Source organism: Anthonomus grandis, chromosome 18, assembly GCF_022605725.1.
Source record: "Anthonomus grandis grandis chromosome 18, icAntGran1.3, whole genome shotgun sequence".
Lineage (NCBI taxonomy): Eukaryota > Metazoa > Arthropoda > Insecta > Coleoptera > Curculionidae > Anthonomus > Anthonomus grandis.
The window spans coordinates 8,053,727-8,074,019 of record NC_065563.1 but is presented as its reverse complement, the minus strand read 5'-3'; the positions used below and the strand labels follow the sequence as shown (position 1 = coordinate 8,074,019).

At 35.4% G+C, this 20,293-nt stretch overlaps 3 protein-coding genes across 4 annotated transcripts in view; 1 reads left to right on the top strand and 2 right to left on the bottom strand.

Annotated features, from left to right (window-relative positions):
• LOC126746880 (ubiquitin-conjugating enzyme E2-17 kDa) overlaps window positions 1-729 on the bottom strand; it is a 42,040-nt gene extending 41,311 nt beyond the window's left edge. Inside the window, exon 1 of the mRNA XM_050455285.1 lies at window positions 469-729. Coding sequence (XP_050311242.1) covers window positions 469-512 — 44 coding nt within the window. The 5' untranslated portion in view covers window positions 513-729. The remainder of the gene's footprint in view (window positions 1-468) is intronic.
• A 245-nt stretch (window positions 730-974) lies between these two features.
• LOC126746867 (protein RFT1 homolog) lies at window positions 975-18,424 on the top strand. 2 transcript variants are annotated; one of them, XM_050455258.1, is made up of 9 exons: window positions 975-1,139; window positions 1,191-1,393; window positions 1,448-1,637; window positions 1,689-1,958; window positions 2,015-2,190; window positions 2,243-2,330; window positions 17,591-17,844; window positions 17,895-18,144; window positions 18,206-18,424. In XM_050455258.1, the coding sequence occupies exons 1-9, from the start codon at window positions 1,080-1,082 to the stop codon at window positions 18,356-18,358; spliced, it is 1,644 nt and encodes a 547-aa protein (XP_050311215.1). In that variant the 5' UTR covers window positions 975-1,079; the 3' UTR covers window positions 18,359-18,424. The 2 variants fall into 2 exon arrangements, with proteins under 2 accessions (XP_050311215.1, XP_050311216.1); XM_050455259.1 differs by having other exon boundaries at window positions 1,018-1,139; window positions 1,202-1,393.
• LOC126746881 (ragulator complex protein LAMTOR5-like) lies at window positions 18,413-18,973 on the bottom strand. Its single transcript, XM_050455286.1, has 3 exons — window positions 18,867-18,973; window positions 18,753-18,814; window positions 18,413-18,691 (listed from the first exon to the last, which is right to left on the bottom strand). Exons 1-3 carry the CDS (start codon window positions 18,899-18,901, stop codon window positions 18,504-18,506), a joined length of 285 nt encoding a protein of 94 aa, XP_050311243.1. The 5' UTR covers window positions 18,902-18,973; the 3' UTR covers window positions 18,413-18,503.
• Window positions 18,974-20,293: the final 1,320 nt, after the last annotated feature.

Sequence of the window (20,293 nt, the reverse complement as noted above, 5' to 3'; positions counted from 1 at the left end):
GTTTAGACCTTGGATCAAACCCTTTTGGCCAAGCATATAAAAACAAACATTAAAAGTACATCTGCCTTTGAAAACTTAAAATTATGTCCTTAAATAAAAAACATAATCATAGGAACAAGTTTGTTTCATCATTATGTACCAATTTGCAAACCCTTTTATGGCAACTTCCTTAATATTAAACTGAACCTAATGAATCAATAAAGCTTATAAGAGTTCTGTGTAACATTAAGGTCAAATAAATTGCCATAATGGGCAATTTTTTGAAATTTACAGTGTTTAGAGGCCATTGGAAGGCCACCAGTGACAAAGAAAACAGTGCATCCTGCCCACTGGATTACAACTTTAAGGTTTTGCAATTTTTTCTAATTCCTGCTGCGTACTTTAATGTTTTTACGTATGTGCACGAGGGTACGGAGCCAAATGTATCCTAAAAATGGATACACTCCTATGGGAATATTTATTACTTACCGTTTGAAATCTCTCATGAGTCGACGACGTGCGGGTGTGGACATTTTCTTCTAAGACTGTTTTAATTTGAATAAATACCTATTTAGTACTAAATTACAGCTACAGTTCTAAGGAACACGGTCAATTTTATAGTTTGTTATTTTTTTTTGTATTTCTTTTTAATTTATTACGTCTGAATCACACATCGAAACTTGTACTTTCCTGACATACGAACAGACGTTTTCGGTTTGGTTTCGTTTTCGCTAAAAACAAAAATATCACTAGAAATTTGGGTGACATGGATGACGTTTAAATGACAGCTAACTTTGGTTGGTAACACTGGTGCTGGTAGTACCGCAAACCCCCTCAAGGATATTTTTATTTGGTTCTCGTAATTATAATAGTACCTTTTTACGCAACCCTTCTTCAGATTTGAATATATAAGGCTATATACATTTTAAAATATATTAAAAAAAAATATATCATTATAGACCGTCATCAAATGTCAAAATACTGACAGCTGTCAAAAGTGAAAAAGTGAGGTTAGAAAAATCTAAACAAACACAAAACAGGGGCTGGGCCTTCACTAATCATTTAAATTAATAAAAAAAAGCTACTACAAAAATACAAGCATGTCACGAAATATATTAAAAAGTAGCGTACAAAACGCCTCCTTCAGCATAGTTTTCCAGGTACAAGATTTTACGGACCGCGATTAAAAAAATCAACCGAAACTCTCTTAGATCTTTTTCAGATGCATATCATTCGTTTTAAATGCTTTTATAATAAGAACTGTGGGCCAAGATGTGCTGGGCATCATGAATGTGAGACTTCTGTTACTGGAGTCGACCATCTTATTCCTATCGAAAGAGCCCTTGTTAAAGGCTTGTCTTACCAATGCCAAATCACATAATTGGGCGCAAGTTGTAAACCTTATATGGCTTTCGTGAGCTTCCTGATTCAATTTTACGTTTTAAATAAATAAAATTGTAAATTTTAGGGTTCCTCTATCAGCTTTATTGGGTGTAATATTGGTTTACATATGGATCAATGTTTTAAGCCCCACTGAAGATATTTATTTCACTCAGTATAAGTATGGTTGTTATGCTATTGCCTTGTCTTGTATTATAGAACAGGCCACCCAAAGTGTAGTTTTAGTGGCGCAAAGCTTTTGTTTTGTAAAGTTAAAAGTAAGTTAATCCATTTGAGAGTTATGCATTTCATATATGAGTGTGTTTCAGATTGTTATAGAGACTTTCTATGTCCTAGGACGTACATTAATATTTGTTACTCTAGTTTTAAATAGACCAAGTTATGCCATAAATGCATTTTCCATAGCACAGCTGTTATCTGCTGTGTTGTTCAGCATTCTTTATTATGGCTTTTTTGCTTGGTACATTCCTGAATTAAAGAAAAAAGGCAAAACTGGACAAGATCCATTATTTGCTGATATGGCAGATTTTCCTTTTAGAAACATCTATGATTTCCTACCAGGGGTTATGAAAAATCAGGTAATTAAAAAAATATATTAGGAGGGTTGTTTTAGATTGTTTTTTTTTTTCTTCAGGGGGACATTATTGACAAGAAACTTCTTATTTTAACAACAACATTTGTAAAGCAGAGTTTTATAAAGCAAATATTGACTGAGGGAGAAAGATATGTGATGACAATCTCGCCAGTGTTAACTTTTAGCCAACAATCTATGTACGATATTGTTAATAATTTAGGAAGTTTGGCAGCAAGGTAACTGATGAATGAGTAATGAATGATGAATGTGTAAGTGAATTGTTTACAGATTTATTTTTCGACCAATAGAGGAATCTTCTTACTTTTATTTCACACAAACCATTCATAGAGATGAACCATTGAAGCAACAAGACCAGGTAACAGTTAAATTAGGCTTAAAGTTCAGGGGAAAAGGGAATACAATAGCAAAGTTCTATTAATGTTTGGTTATGCTACTGGGACTATTTTTGTAAGATACTAAGAATATGCTTAAAAAGGTTTTAGTTAAAGAAATAGTCTTTTTTACTCAACAATTTCATATAAGAACAATTCCTGTACCTCAAAAAAACTTGAGTTAGAGGCACTTTTATCAATCATGATCCAGGAGCCTCCAAATTTGAAGCTTTCAATTGTGAAGGTAATTAATTTGCATTCTTAGGCATAACTTTGGAGCCATATTATATATTAAGCCAAAGATGTAATTCTGTAATAGGACCAAAAATTTTCAATAAGTTGCTGTGGACAATTCGGGAGATTACAAATAAATAAAAATTTTTAGAACTTTGTAAAAGATTTATCTATGAAAATTATGATGCCTTACTTGACCTTCTATAAGTAACTAATAATGTTTTCCTTTTTTTTTTTTTTCTAAAAGCTCAATTCTTTATTCAAGAATTTACAAATCAATACTTACATACTAGTAAACATTATTATTATTATAAATTCTTACAGGTTTAAATTGCACCTAGGTAAGCATACCTGTGTGTGCAATAAATAAATATTGTATAACAAAATTGGCATCTATATAATATGTAAATATCAAAACAATTTAATTATTTTACATGAAAATAGTACTACATACTTATTGATGTATTAGAGAAACTTCAAAAAAAGACTTAAGTTATTACAAATGAATTGTTTGACATTTTTATTAAAAAGTTTTTTGTTTTTTAAATTCCTGATATCTAGTGGAATTAGGTTCTAAAATTTGGGTGCTAAATAGGTGGCAAATCTGAGATTGAGATTTCTTTTTGATGAAGGTATTTTTAAGTGTTTGTTAATGTTTTGCCTAGTGTTGTATAAAATTTGTTTTAATCCAATCTTTTAAATAAGTAAATTTACAAAGAGACAATACGTACAGTGCACGAATACTGCAGGTTTCAGTAGAGTAAAGGTGAGAGGTTGGAAACAGTTTTGCTTTTTTAAAAATAACTTTAAGAATATGGTTTTGACTAGTCCTTAGCTGTTCTAGATTGCTAGAATACATACCGCCCCACACCAATATCCCATAGGCAAGTAATGGTTCAACAAATGCTTGTATGTCATAATAGTTGTTTTTTTGTTTAATATTTCACGCAAAATATAAAATTTTGGAATTAAACTTCTTATTTTATTTCGCAAATATAGGACATGTTGATCCCACTTTAGGTGTGAATCAATTACTATACTCAGGTATTTTATTGACTTAGTTTCTTTAATTCGTGATGTGTTGTTTATTTCTATTGAACTATAATCCGGACGGTTCGCTTCGGTTAGTGAAAAAGCCTTATAGCAAGTTTTGTCTATGTTAAGTGATAGTTTAAATGTGTCAAAATAATTTTTTACAACTTCAAAACCGGCCTTAAGTTTTTCTTTAGCATCATACCACGAGTTTCCCCAAAAAATAATGGCGGTGTCATCTGCATATGCAAAAATGTTTGCGTTTAGTATGTTTAGTTCACACAAGGAATTAATATATATATTAAAAAGTGTTGGACCCAGGACGGTTCCCTGCGGTATTCCACATGTTATAGTTTCCGCCTCACTAATAACGCTTCTAATCTTTACATGCTGCGTTCGACCAGAAAGGTAGCTGGCAAAGACATCCAACACAGAGCCACGCACCCCACATGACTCCAATTTTTGAAGGAGTATGGTATGCGACACCGTGTCGAATGCCTTAGCCAGATAATCCAAACATTTATCTCCATCATCAAGTGTTTGTGCTATATGGCTAGTTAAATTAAATAATGCATCGTTCGTGCTTACTCCCGGGATAAAACCAAATTGATTTTGTGATAAGAGATTGTTGGCAGTAAGAAAATTAACCAATATCTCGTTAACACACTTTTCAAATATTTTGGCTATATTTGATATGAGACTTATAGGTCGGTAGTTTGTTATGTCTTCTTTGTTGCCATTCTTAAAAATTGGTGTAACATGTGAGACATGTGTAACTGAAATACTAGGGACTACACCTTTTTTAAAATTTAGGTTAATAACATGTGCCAGTGGGCCCGCTAGGAATGTATGCAATAACTTAATGATAAGAGGTAGAAATATCATCTGGCCCCGCTGAACAACGATTCTTTAAATTATTAATATATTTTATAAGCTCCTTACTATTTGTAGGTTTAAGAAACATAGAAAATTGTAAATTTGGTACTGAATTAAATGGTTGTGTGGGGTTAGGAATTTTTTCAGACATTTTCTTTCCAATATTAGTAAAGAACTTGTTACTTTGTTTCGCTATTTCTTCCGGAGCTGTAATAACTGAGTTATTTATATTCAATTTATTAATTGTTTCTTTTGGTTTGTATCCTTTTGTAGCATCTTTTATATTTTATAAAGCTTTCTTAGGTCTTGTGAATTATTATTTATTTTATTTTTATAATATTCATTTTTAACCGTTTTTATTATTTTATTTAGAGTATTTCGATAGTTTTTGTATTTTGCTTGTCTTTCATTGGAAAAATTATTTTTAAGTTCTTTTTTCATTTTGTCTCGTTTTTTAATTGATGTTTTTATTTTTTGCTTGGAACTGTAATTCATTCAGATTGCTTGATAATCGATATTAATGAGTTAATTATAAAATCACAAACTGGTATAGGATTATCAAAGGAAAATACATAGTCCCAGTTTATGTTACTTGCAAGTAGTTTTAACTTATTTAAATTAATTTTTTAAAAGTTGGTAGCATTACAGGCCGAATTAACATTACTTGTGTTTGCATTTGGCATTTATTTATCTTGACTAAATAAATTAAGCATAGTGGGCAAATGGTCAGTTATATCATGTTTAATAATATAGGCATTATATTTTAAATAATTATTAAATTTGGAGTTATATTTAATAAACATATAATCCAGACACGATCCACTGTCCTCCCTTGTAATATTCATAATTAGAGGTTTAAAGCCAAAAGAACTCATTATAGATAGGTATTTATTATTTGTAGGGTTATCTTTATTAAGTATATTTATATTAATATCTCCCGTAAATATATCAACATCATGAGCAGCTAAGGACCCTAAGTAAACCTCTAATTCATCCAAAAAATACCGTACGTTTGAAGAGGGTATTCTATATGTTGCATGAATTTTATATTCTATATTATTCATATTAATGGTAAAAGTTGTCAAGGTAATATTGGATTGATTTAGAACCATATTACTAAAACTTGTTGTTAAATGAGATTTTATGTATATTAATAGACCATCAAAAGAGTTGTAGCTGGCTTCATTATAATAACATGTATATCCGGGAATATTATAGCAATTAGTTGACGTTATTTTGTGAGACATTCTATATTATAAGATCCAGAAATAGTAACAAATTATCGAAATTAGTCCTAACACCTCTAATATTTAAATGTATTATGTTTAAAAGTTTCTTACTTAAATCTATGCAGCTATTGAGATCAACCGGTATTATTTTGTGACTAACGTCCCTCAGTACATATTCCATCGAATCTAATACTTCCAAGGGTTGACTATCCATAGTTTATTTTAGTTCTGGCTCTCTCTACTTGATATTTGTAACAATTGCATAGTTTGTCGTTGGTTTCATGATGGACATTGAAGTTTGTGTTATATTTGTTATTATTTGAAACACAATTCATACAGGTTTTGGTAGATCTTGGGCAGTTTGATTTTTCGTGTTCCGCTGAGCAGATTTAGCACACTTTCCTACTGCGACAGTTGTCCTTTTTGTGGTTGTACTGCTGGCAGCTTAAGCACTTCAGGATCGCAATAATCTTCATATACCGGCAACCTTTCCCAGTCTACATACAACCTTCCAGTGTTCATAAAACCAGTGAATAGTTTTGGCGAGCACTCAAATGATTTTAATATGTCACCTTAAAATAGTCCTCATCCTTTAAATGGTCTTTGATGTCGTTATATCCTTTTTAAATCCAGGATTTTTTATCCTGGGGTTTTTTAATATCGTTTTAGTTATTTCGTAGCCTGGACCCAGAATTTGTTTGGCAGCAGATGTTAGAGTATCGGTGTCGGTATGAGATGGACATTTTAAAATGACTTTTCCGTCAGCTATATTCTTTCTGCTCAAAACGTTAATTCCCAAATCAACAGGATTGATTTTTTCCATATCTTTCTTTGACTTACTGGAATTTTGGTCTTGAATAGGTTTAATAATTATTTGCGGAAGACTGGGTATCTTTTTAGTTGGGAATTTTTTAGTATCGGCGATAACATTTGCGTAAGAAGGTTTTGCTTGGTAAGTTTGCATGTTATCGTGAATAGCCTTAATATTTTGTTGCATGTGATGGAGTTTCTCTGTCAGGTGATCCAATTTATTATCCTGTTTTTTGATAATCATAATTTCTCTCAATTTAGCTTTGCATGTTTGACACATCCAAATGACTATGTCCGCCAGGTCTTTTGTTATTTTTTTTATATTGGGAGCCAGTAATTCCGACACACAAACAATGATACCAAGAACGGCAAGCTCCCTCACAAAAAATACCGTCGTCATTATCCTGAACATCTCGTTTACATTTCTTGCAACATATAATTTCTGTATCCTCATCGTCACTCATAATGCACGAAAAATATCAACATTGATAACAATTGGATTCCTAACAGCAAGCGCTATGGTATTTTGTTCTTAACTCGGCATCGTTTATACTTTTTAAATTAAGTTTATAAAAAAAACGATAACAGTTTTGATTTCGCAAACTACACCACTGTATAGTTCACCTTTTTACTGTTATTTTGACACTAAACACAACTTAATAGTTCATAATATAGCAGGGAAAAAATACAAAAAGGTCGGAGCTCGATTTAAAGTATGAGTACGCATCGATCGCGTTCGCTTATCGATTTGATTTTTATCGATTTGGTTCGATAGATTTCTTCTGGAATTTTTAATCTTTGCGTTTCATAGTTGTTTTACCTGTGTTTTAAATATACTACCCTCAGATTTATCAAAATTAGTGGTATGGGGCCCCTAGTAAATATAATTGTGTTGTATAGTAATATAATTAATTTTCACTTAAGGCCCCTACAGACACACGCTGATGACTTAATTCATGAACGTGCGTGCATTAACGTGCATTCATCGATTCGAATTTGCTTTACGTATACAGACGCTCAAACTTTTGTACCAGTAAGCCGTTGTGCGCGAAGAGAGTTGTGATGTCGTCTGATGAAGAGCTTGCTATTATAGCAGTGGCGTGCGATATTGGAAGAATTGAAAGGAGAACCCGATGACTGGCGTAATTATCTACGAATGGAAGAAAATACCTATGTAGAATTGTTAGAAATGGTTACTCCATTAATAAAACGTCAAGACGCAGTTATGAGACCTGCAATAAGTGCACATGAACGGTTAACCGCAACCCTTCGATATTTAGCGACTGGACGTAATTATCACGATTTAAAATTTTCCACGATAATATCTCCGCAAGTACCAAGTACTAAAGGAAAAATACATGAAGGTAAGAATATAAAAAACACAATAATTCATAATAAAGAATAAACATATTATTTATTAAGTACCTACCTATTGTACAGGATTATAAGATCCGTAATACAAAGCAGCTGATGTTGATGAAGTGTCGTTGCTGATGTTGCTGACATTGTAAAGATTTGGTGTAGGCTGATTAGTCCAGGTGGGAGCACAGCTAGGTGTCGGAGGGAATACATTGCTATTATTAATTGTTGCTTGGAGTAGCTTGGGCTCGGACATAATTCTTGTATTTTCGTTAATTTTTCCTAACTCTGCTTGAAATAGGACATCATTTATTAATTTTTCTGTATAGAGTCGTGTTTCTCTTGGCAATCGCCGTAATTTAATTGCCAGCGATTTTCCTATAAGGTAGAACTCGTCTGCTGGTTTATTGAGTCGTGTACCGACAATATCTAATATCTCATCTGCTTTCTTAATATTTTGGTGCGCTGCTTTGTATTTTTTGGACCTTTTGGATAAAGGCATTGATGATTGAGTGGATGGTGCTGAAGTGGAAGGTCTTGACGTGCTGGGCTGGCTCGCCATACTGTGTTCTGAATTTGTCTCCATTTTAGTTTGTTCAGATTGCGATACGGCATTACTTGTCTGAAAATAATACACACATATTAGTGAATTTTCTTTTTTTTTTGATGGTAAACACAAGCACAAGAGGAAAGTCCTATGTCACTCTTGGAGTGGTGCTTGCGCGAAGATATTTGTGGGCATTTACCTTGAATCGCTGTAGGTTGTATGCGTCGGGAAATATGTGAGGTGGAAGCCCGTTCCACAAAGAAGATGTTCTCCAGATGAATGAGTCCCGATACAGCAACGTCCTTGGGGTAGGCAGGTGGACTCGATGTTGATGAGCCGCAACTGCTAGACGCGTCCTTCTTGCCGGAACAGCCCTGGGTGGAATCAGGCCTGCCAGCTCAGAGGAGCACTTACCGTGATAATAACGGTAGAATAAACAGAGATCAGCCACCTTTCTCCTGTGCTCCAGACTATCCACTCCTTGTCAGTTCTGGTTTGTCGATAAGACGAATAACTCTCTTCTGTATAGAATCCAGCAGGTTTAAACTATGCTTGGGTGCAGAGCTCCAGACATGCGAGCAATACTCGAGGGAAGGGCGTATTTGAGCCTTATAAAGAGTCAGCAGCTGTTCTGGTGTATACAGTTTTTTCGTTTTGAAAAGCACTTCGAGTTTTTTGGAAGCCGCCCTGGCGACCTCGGCAACGTGGTCATGCCAGGACACACTGTTGGTGACCTCGACTCCTAGAAGATGTAAAGATGATTTCATTGGAAATGTTTTCCCTGCCATAACCAGCTCCGGGCCACCCAGGTTGGTCTTCATCGTAAATACTGCAGCCTGCGTTTTTTTAGCGTTAAAATTGACCAGATTGTTACCGCCCCACTCCAAGATTGCTCTAATATCGTTGTTGGTTGAAGCTATCCATTCATGCCAAGATCGTCTCTGTAATTTGGTTTGCACATTCTGAGATGTTATTGGTTTTGAAGCAGACTTCTTTCCAAGGGAATGAGCGATAAAATTCCCGAAGATGATTCCATTCTGCTGATTTATAGTGCCATACCTTCCGCGGCATCGGAGGATCCTGCGTTTTAACCTCCAACTGGCAAGAGACCAAGAGTTGTTATCAATTTGTGGTCCGATGTTCGTAGGGGGGCATGTACTGATACAGTGTACGAGTCAGGGTCTGAAGCCAAGACCAGATCTAGGAGACTCGCGAACTCGCCGTCTCGATCGGGGATTCTGGTAGGTTCCTCCACAAGCTGCGAATTAGTATATTATATTATATTACCATATACCATTATATATATTGAAAGAACTCGTCCAATATCTCAAAGAGACTTACGTAACTAGAGAAAAAATTAAAACTCTAAGTCTTAGTCTCAAAATATCTTTTTATGTATTTATCAGGTAACATGTTTTGCTAATAAATCATCATCAGACCTTATAGCTAGATGACCTGCTAAGTACTGGAGTAGTCCAGTACTTAGCAGGTCATCTATGATGATGCCATCATCCATTTGCGTCTCTTCCATGTTGTCATTCATTTCCTCATTTTCAATATTTGAAAGACTGCCTTGGTATCTCTTGATTTTTAAGAAATAACAATAATTCGTAGTACCACAGGGATGGCAAATATACATCTTCAAACCCAGATCCACTTCTTTTTAGGTCGTGTATTTTTTTATGTTCTCTTCGGAAACCACCGCGCAGAGTATTAATTTTTGTTATGGCCGTTTGTTTTGTAGCATTAGGTTGAATACAAGTATGTGCTCTGTACATATCAATAAATTCTCGGGTAAAGTCCCGAGTCACTGTCCTGATTTCAGACATCATGAAACTTTAATTACTTGTTCAATTATTATTCGTTTTCTGGGCTTCTCTATCAACGAAACGACACTGACCTATAAATGTATGTCGAATTCGCACGTTCTTTGGCATCTACACGTTGAGACTTGCATGCGCGTCTACGCACGCGCGTTCAAAATTTCTGTCGAGAACAGAAATTTGCACGTCACGCCAATTGTGAACGTGAACGCACGTTCATCAACGCTGTCGATATCTGCAATTTAGTGATGTGCAACGATTACTTTTATAAGTATCGAGTAGATACTGATACTTTATATCTAAGTATCAGATACTTTGTATTCGTTACAAAGTAGTCATTACTACTTGTTAGTTGTTAGTAAATATACAGGCAAATATTAAGATTTTATATGAATACCTATATTAAATTTAGGGCTTGCTTTGGCGTTTGTTATATTTTTTGAGTATAATAGAGGGTTATCAAGTTTTAGTAAGATGTTACAAAATGATACTTTAATACTTATGCTAATAAAAAGTAACCAAGTAATCGGGCAAGACAAACGAATTCAAATACTTCTACCTAGAACAAGGTATCGAAGTATCAAGCAAGTGCGTGGCGTGAGTATTGCCATATTTTACTCATAAAATATATTTAGTACGCATAAGCAGCCACCGATGACTTGGAAATTTGAGATTCAAAAAAAGTATTCGAGTAACGAGTAGTTGGGGTCGAAGGATTCGATTACTTCGAATCTTCGCATGTATCATATATTAAAGTATCATGTAGATACTATCCGCACATCTCTAATCTCCATACATACGGACGTTTTTGAGTGCGCGTTTATGAATTAAGTCATCAGCGTGTGTTCTGTACTCTGTAGGGGCCTTTATACACATACATGTGCTTGCACCTAGGAGTATTTTATTGTATTGGTACTACAAATTAATTTTGTTTACATCTATCCTGTATTAAGCATGTATTTGTTATGTTGAATAAATTATGAACTTAAAAAAAATTACTAATATTTTTATAATTTTCTTATATTAAAATAGAGCAGCTACTGAAGGGAAAACTATGATTCAGACAATTAAATAAAGAGTAATAATTTCATACAAAAACATCTTTTCTACCTCAAAAACCCTCTATTTAAGTAATATTTTATCAACTAAGGTTACAAGGAAGATTTCTTACAGAAATCTGATCTTCTTACAGAGATCTTCGCCACTGTTCCAATATTGCCTTTTAGATTTAATAGGCAAATTATTATAGCCGCTTACAAATAATATTGCTATGAAGCAACGAATTTCATCTGGTGTAATATTAGGGTCTGGACATTTCAAAAATAATGCATACTTGCGAGTTTCCGCCACCAAATGTTTTATAAATTCATCATCTATAAACTCTTCGAAAATTTGAATTACGGACATTTGCTCAAATCTGGAATAATCATTCACATCATCTGAATAATTGTATATTCCTGCACAAGAACCGGAGTAGGCACAGTATTTGTTTCCTGATCTGCTATATTTGCATCACATTCAACCTCATATTGGGTACCCAATCTCTCGTTATTGTATAATCTTATTTCGGCCGGGGCTCGCAACTCTCGAGCTGTCAAATTGTCAACTAGCCTACGAGAAAAAAAATTATCAAAAAATAACAAATTGCGATAAAAAGTTGGCTTATTACCCGGCATTGCCCTCGTCAGCTGAGTCCTCATCTGTGTCTACATTGGGTTCTCGTGGCTTAATGTAAATATCGCCGTCAAGATCATCGTTATACACCATATCAAGCGCTTCCGCAAGTAAAAAGCCATATCTGTAATTATTTGAAATCACTTAGTGCAAACGCCTAGTGTTGCCATATGGTAACATACAAGTTTACGCCCTTGTAACTCACTAACTTATCAATGGATTTTATTCCAAATTTGGCCAACGATAAGCCATAGTGTTCTGAGCATCACAGTGTAACAAAATATCCCCCACTATTACACATAAAAAATAAATTATACTTACTCGAATTGTATATCCATATTTTCACGATGTTTCAATAACTATCAAATTTAACCGCACTAAACACACACAGTTCGGCGTTTTTATGGAAACTAAGCGAACGCGTGGTTTTTGCACACTGTGATTGGTGATATGACACGCTCGCAACAAATTTACTAGCGCATGGCCAATGCGATCGCACTTTGAGTAGTCACGTGTTTGCCGTAGCCATGTGGTAACGCTAGGCGTTAACGGGTTAAAGTTCAGGGGAAAAGGGAATACAATAGCAAAGTTCTATTAATGTTTTTTTTTTTTTTTTTTTTTTTTTTTTTTTTTTTTTTTTGGGGTCTTAGGAGAAATTTTTTATGAACACTGGTTACGCGGCGCCGCCCCCAGTAGTGGTTTCGTCCTATACCTACTAAAACTCCACCGCTGGGAGGTGCCTTGTGGCTCCCTACACTGCGGTCTGCTAAGAAGCAGTCCTATTGTGTCCCATATGTTTAGTCCCACAGGTTCAATTCTGTAGCTTCAAGGAAGTCCAGGATTGTGCCTAGTGGTAGATTTCTTATACCCTCTGGTGAGGGTTTCTCTTCCCCCAGGAATGTTGCCCTGGTTTGATTAAATGCTTCACAGAAGCACAGTATGTGAAGAGTTGTTTCGTCCTCCTCATTGCATCCCCTACATAGCGAGGTAACTGATTTCCCTAGCGTATGCAGGTGTTTCTTGCTGGATGCATGGCCTGTAAATAGCCCCGCGACCCTTCGCAGTTGTTGTCTGGAGAGGCCCAGTATGTTCTCACCCTTCTTGAAGGGTGGGCTGCCTATAAGTTGTTTGGATTGTTCCATCTTTGGCAGCTGTTCCCAGTAGAATTTGTTCTGGTTTGTTAGCCAGTTGCCGATTTCCCTCTTCCAGGTCTTATCGTTGACACAACATGTTGGTTCAGGGCCTACCAGGCTGTTGGGGGCTCCCTGGGTTGCAAGTTGGATAGCCCTTCTTGCAGCCTTATTGTTGCCCATATTCTCTGCTAGGATTATCTCTGGCCTATTTTGCGCTTCGGCGAGGTTCCTGAGATCCTCCCAGCAGCTTTGCACAGTCCTTGACTTAGTCTCGAATTGTTGTAGTGCAAGTGTTGCAGCCTGGTCTCCTGTGAAAATTGCGAAGGTTTTGCCTCTTGGCAGCCCTTCTCTCATCAGTTGGACACAGGTTTGTATTCCTATTATGCTTGCCTGTAAATTTGTTGTTTCCAGGCCCAGGTTTAGCATGAATTGTCTGCCCTGTTGTTCGTTCTCCACCATGCCCACAGCTACCCCGATTTTGGATCGTTTGGTTGCCGTGTGCCATACTGAGTAACCTCTTTGCCTGAGCCTGTCCGCTTCTGCGTCCAATGGTCCCCTTTTCTCTTTGATGACAAAAGGTTTGTCTAGGTATGTGACCTTGGTTCTGTCTGTTCTTAGGGCCAGGCGCCCAAGGTCCTGTATCTTGTCAAATAAGACATTGTGCCCATCTTTCGATAGGATTGTTGCGCCATTTGACAGCAGTCTTTTCGCCCCCGATATAGCTTCAGCCCGTACCACTAAGTGTAGCGGGCTTAGTCCTATCAGGTTCTCTAGGGCAGCAGTCGGCGTTGTTGACATCGCTCCTGTTATGCCCAGACATGCTATTCGTTGTGTTTTGTTGAGTATCTGTATTACAGTCCTCTTTTCTGCCGCATGCCACCATATAGGTGCTGCGTATGTAATGATGGGTCTAACCATTGTCGTGTACATCCAATGTACCATTTTTGGTGACAGTCCCGATGATCTACCGAACATTCTCTTACAGTACATAAGAGTTTTCGTGGCTTTATTTGTAGCCTGGATTACATGCTTCTTGAAACTGAGTTTTTTATCCAGGGTTATACCTAGATATTTGACCTCGTCTTCAAGTCGCAGATTTTCTCCATAAAATTTTATGTTTCTAATGGGCTCTAGTTTCCTTCTTTTGGTAAAGGAAACCAGAGTAGTTTTTGTGGGATTTACCCTTAGTTGTTCTTCCTCACACCAGTGCTCGACAGTAGTCAGGGCTCTTTGCATTTTTTCGAATACATGAGCCTGACTACCACCTCGTGTAAGGATGACTATATCGTCAGCATATCCTATAGCGAGGATAAGCTGCCTCTTCAGTCGTGTCAGCAAGCTGTCCGATACAAGGTTCCACAGCAGCGGTGACAGTACGCCCCCTTGCGGTGTTCCCCTGCACACTTTGGCCTTAACCGTTGTGCTGTTGAGATTTGCTGCTACTTTCCTATGATTTAGCATTTGGGTTATCCAGCCGCCAATCATGGGATGTATTCCTCGTGCTGCTATCGCACGGTTGATTGAGTCATATGATGTATTGTCGAATGCTCCCTCAATGTCTAAGAAAACTCCTAGGGCGATCTCTTTGTTGTTCAGAGATTGTTCGACCCTCTGGGTTATCTCGTGAATCGCTGATTCGCAAGATTTACCTGTTTGGTAGGCATACTGGTGTCGATGTAGAGGGTTGACCCGTAATACATTGTCCCTGATATGCCTTTCTATGAGCTTTTCCTCTATTTTTAGGAGGAATGATGTAAGGCAGATTGGTCGGAAGGATTTAGGTTTCGCATAGGAGTCGCGTCCCGTCTTTGGTAGAAATACTACCTTTGCTTCCCTCCAACTCTCTGGTATATGCGCCGTGGCTAGACTTGCCCGCATTATTTTACATAGTGCAGGCAGCAGCAGTTCGCTACCCCGCTGTAACATGACTGGCATTCTGCCATCCATTCGGGGAGATTTAAATGGTTTGAAGGAATTTATCGCCCATTTAACCTTCTCGTAGGTTACTACCTTTTTTGCTAGTTCCCAGTGTTCCCTTTTGCTCCTGTTCGGAATGATAGGAGTTGGGTCCTGGGTATGTTCTGGTTGATGGAGAATTTTCGATCCCGGAAAGTGCGTGTTCAGCATTAAGCCAAGCGTTTCTTCCATTAATGTTTGGTTAGGACATGCTACTGGGACTATTTTTGTGAGATACTAAGAATATGCTTAAAAAGGTTTTAGTTAAAGAAATAGTGTTTTTTACTCAATAGTTTCATATAAGAACAATTCCTGTACCTCAAAAACTTGAGTTAGAGGCAATTTTATCAATTATGAACAAATGCTTTCAAATGTGAAGGTAATTAATTTGCATTCTTAGGCATAACTTTGGAGCCAATTACTAATATTTTCATAATTTTCTTATATTAAAATAGAGCAGCTACTAAAGGGAAAACTATGATTCAAAAAATTAAATAAAGAGTATTTTTTTGTTTCTGCTTCGCCATAGTTTTATTGGCTATAAATGGTGTTACTGAGGCATATGTTTTTGCCACAATGAATAACAAGCAATTGGAGAGGCTAAATTTTTAAGATCTTCGCCACTGCTCCAATATTGCCTTTTAGATGGCAAATTATTATAGCCGCTTACAAATAATATTGCTATGAAGCAACGAATTTCATCTGGTGTAATATTAGGGTCTGGACAGTTCAAGAATATTGCATACCTGCGAGTTTCCGCCACCAAATGTTTTATAAATTCATCATCTATAAACTCTTCGAAAATTTGAATTACGGACATTTGCTCAAATCTGGAATAATCTGGTGGCGAAAAATATTTTGGCGGTACAACTACATAGTCTGCTCCTTTTTCCCACTGAGGTATAAATGATTTAGACTGGTTTCGCCTATCTTTTAGCCAAGTTATGTATTCCTGCACAAGAATCGGAGTAGGCACAGTATTTGTTTCCTGATCTGCTATATTTGCATCACATTCAACCTCATATTGGGTACCCAATCTCTCGTTATTGTATAATCTTATTTCGGCCGGGGCTCGCAACTGTCGAGCTGTCAAATTGTCAACTAGCCTACGAAAAAAAAAATTATCAAAAAATAACAAATTACGATAAAAAGTTGGCTTATTACCCGCCATCGCCCTCGTCAGCTGTCCTCATCTGTGTCTACATTGGGTTCTGGTGGCTCAATGTAAATATCGCCGTCAAGATCATCGTTATACACCATATCAAGCGCTTCCGCAAGTGAAAAGCCCTATCTGTAATTATTTTAAATCACTTGGTGCAAACGCCTAGTGTTGCCATATGGTAATATACAAGTTTACGCCCTTGTAACTCACTAACTTATCAATGGATTTTATTCCAAATTTGGCCAACGATAAGCCATAGTGTTCTGAGCATCACAGTGTAACAAAATATCCCCCACTATTACACATAAAAAATAAATTATACTTACTCGAATTGTATATCCATATTTTCACGATGTTTCAATAACTATCAAATTTAACCGCACTAAACACACACGCTCGCAACAAATTTACTAGCGCATGGCCAATGCCATCGCACTTTGAGTAGTCACGTGTTTGCCGTAGCCATGTGGTAACGCTAGGCGTTAATGGGTTAAAGTTCAGGGGAAAAGGGAATACAATAGCAAAGTTCTATTAATGTTTGATAAGGACATGCAACTGGGACTATTTTTGTGAGATACTAAGAATATGCTTAAAAAGGTTTTAGTTAAAGAAATAGTGTTTTTTACTCAACAATTTCATATAAGAACAATTCCTGTACCTCAAAAAAACTTGAGTTAGAGGCACTTTTATCAATCATGATCCAGGAGCCTCCAAATTGTGAAGGTAATTAATTTGCATTCTTAGGCATAACTTTGGAGCCATATTATATATTAAGCCAAAGATGTAATTCTGTAATAGGACCAAAAATGTTCAATAAGTTGCCTCAAACAATTCGGGAGATTACAAATAAACAAACATTTTCAGAACTTTGTAAAAGATTTATATATGAAAACACAGTCTAACGTTGAAATCTATATACTTTGATGAAAACCTTTTATAAATAACTAATAATGTTTTCCTTTTCTTCTGAAATTTTTAATCTTTGTGTCTTATAGTTGTTTTACCTGTGTTTTAAATGTACTAACCTCAGGTTTATGTAGTGGTATTTAGTAAATATAATTGTGTTGTATAGTAATATAATTAATTTTAACTTATACACATACAGGTGCTTGCATCTAGGTGTATTTTATTGTATTTGTACTACAAATTAATTTTGTTTACATCTATCCTGTATTAAACATGTAGTTGTTATGTTGAATAAATTATGAATTAAAAAAAAATACTAATATTTTCATAATTGTCTTATATTAAAATAGAGCAGCTACTGAAGGGAAAACTATGATTCAGACAATTAAATAAAGAGTATTTTTTCTTTAATAATTTCATACAAAAACATCTCTTCTACCTTAAAAACCCTCTAAGTTAGAGAATGTTTTTTCAACTAAGGTTACATGGAAGATTTCTTACAGAAATCTGTATCAGAGGCCTCAGAAGTCTTGAATCAACTGTGCAAGGTGGTAACGAGCATTGGTCTTGTGGTGGTAGTTTTTGGACAGTCCTACAGTAATACTTTACTGTATTTATATGGAGGGAAAAAACTGGTGGAAACTACTTTACCGACAACTTTGCTACAGTTTCACTGCTTCGCCATAGTTTTGTTGGCTATAAATGGTGTTACTGAAGCATATGTTTTTGCCACAATGAATAACAAGCAACTGGAGAGGTTAGTGAGTGATTTTTAAGGTAAATTGCTAAAATATCAATTGATTTTAGGTATAATTACTTAATGGTCATATTCTCCATCACTTTCCTCTTGATTTCTTATCTTTTAACTAATATGCTTGGACCAGTAGGGTTTATACTGGCCAATTGTGTTAATATGGCCGCTCGGATACTGCACAGCCTACACTTCATTCATCAAAAGTACTTAGGTACTAACCATAACCCCCTAAATGGCTTAATTCCAGCACCAAAGTTTGTGATTGTTTTATTCTTATGTGGGATCAGTAGCAAATATTCTGAGGTAATAGTTTACTAACCTTCTTGTTCTAATTAAATTATTTGTTATAATTATTGTTTTTAAGGCACATTTCGCTCCAAAATCAACTTTATTACATATTGCGTTTGGAGGGGTCCTTTTTCTACTTACTCTGGCTACTTGGGCCTTTGAAAATAGGGCCCTGTTAATGTTAGGTTATGAAAAGTACAAAAGACGAGTTTCCTTAAAATCTGACTGATCTTTTTGTGATATTTCCTTTTGTTAAGTTTGTAGATATTTAATAAAATGCCTGTTTTGAAAAATAGTATTGCTTTATTATTTTTTTGTTTGGTAGAATATAAAAAGCTTAAGTGGTAATGACATAGAGATATTTAAAAATTTAATTAAGCTAATTTTTTCTTATATATGGCACCAGTGCTTGTGCCAGAAGGTCCGGTCTTTCGTATCATACAAAGCTGAGTATCATTTTCTAAGACTATAATTGGCATTTGATTGTTCGGCTCTAATTTGGATGCTTGATTTGCCATTGCCGTGATAAACCCAGCAGTTTCATTTGTTACTTTACCTTTTGCTAAAATATTTCCGTTCAAATAGATTTATGGGGTAATACTTATCGGTGGTAATAACATTACCTCCTAGACAAAGTCCTTGTTGGTCGGCAAATATGCATCCTATTACGTCTGGACTGCTACAGCTAAGATGGGATTTTAATTAAAATGAGGCAAATACTCTGATAAGTAACTTACATTTCGTCCATCACTTGATCTAAATTCTTTTCCATGTTTTTTTAATGAATTTTAAATGGAAATATCAAACAGCTAAGAGGTAAACAAAAACAAACCTGAAGATCAGCTGATTGATGTCATACGTCAAAAAGCTCTGTTGCTACTTGATAAAAAGTTCTTTTAACTATATAGCAACTGTAAAACTGAATATTTTCTCATTTATTTCTTGTGTTTAAATTATTTATTATTTATAAGTAATTTGCAGAATTAAAAAAGTTGATGCGTTAACTGACGAGTGATGAGAGATATATTTAAATAGAATTTTATTTTATTTCAAATTTATTAAAATCAGTTTAGAAATGCACCTACATTTTATTAAAATTGTTAATTTTATATGGTGGGAAAAAATGCATCTCAGACATCCCTCATCATTTTATGTAAGAATTAACGCATTAACTATAATATTATTTGATTTAAATTGAGGGGGTCAGAAGCCAAGGGGTCCAAGTAACAAATTAAGAGTTTTGAGAATGTTTGATTTAAAGTTTTAGGTCATTAAAAATATTCGGTGATATTTTATATTTCTGTTTTTATTATGCTGTTTCAAAATGCATTTCATAAATTCTAGACATAATTTTTTGGTTTATGTAAGGCTTTTTTGCGAGTTAAAACTCATAGGCCAATCACTTAAACCCCTTTGCCTTAAAAATAAAATACATAACAATTTACCAAAATAAAGAAATGTTTATTCTAATAGAGAAATTAACATGAACTCAATATAAAGAAAAACATATTAATCATCATCGAATTCAAAATTTCTGTAAGTGTCTGTATCCTCTTTTTGGGTGACATTAATTTGTTGTTGAAGCCTTGAGGTTTTTCCTTCATATAACAGATCCTTGTAAAATTTATGATGGACAGGCGGAACAAAAGGTAGTAGCTGCAAGAGATTCTGATACTTGGCCAGTTTGATTTTTGGTGAGGTAACATGCAAATTTGGCAATGTTACCTCACCAAAAATCAGGTTGGCTGATTCCTTGGGCGTCCAGTAGTATTTCTTTGTTTTAGGTTCAGTATATTAAATGCGATTTCTTGGTTGTAGACTTCTTTATAAAACATCTTGTAAGGTTCAGCTTTTTCAAAATGTAACCATTGCATCTTACTAAGGCCTACAATGTTTGGTTTCATGTAGCTATCCATTGGAGATATTGACTTAGGCTGCATTTAAACCACAATAAATTTGCGACTAACGCCTCCCACAAAATGAATCCAATCATCAGGAGTAAATATGTTTGTAAGCTTCCTTTTTGATTTTTCTATAAGGGCAAAATCCTGGTCGCACTCCATTAACGAATGGCCCGAGACAAGAAATTGATGATCTACGCTTTTGATGTGGGTATGTTGCACAATATACACTACCGCTTTTTAATTCGATTGATTGAGTGAGA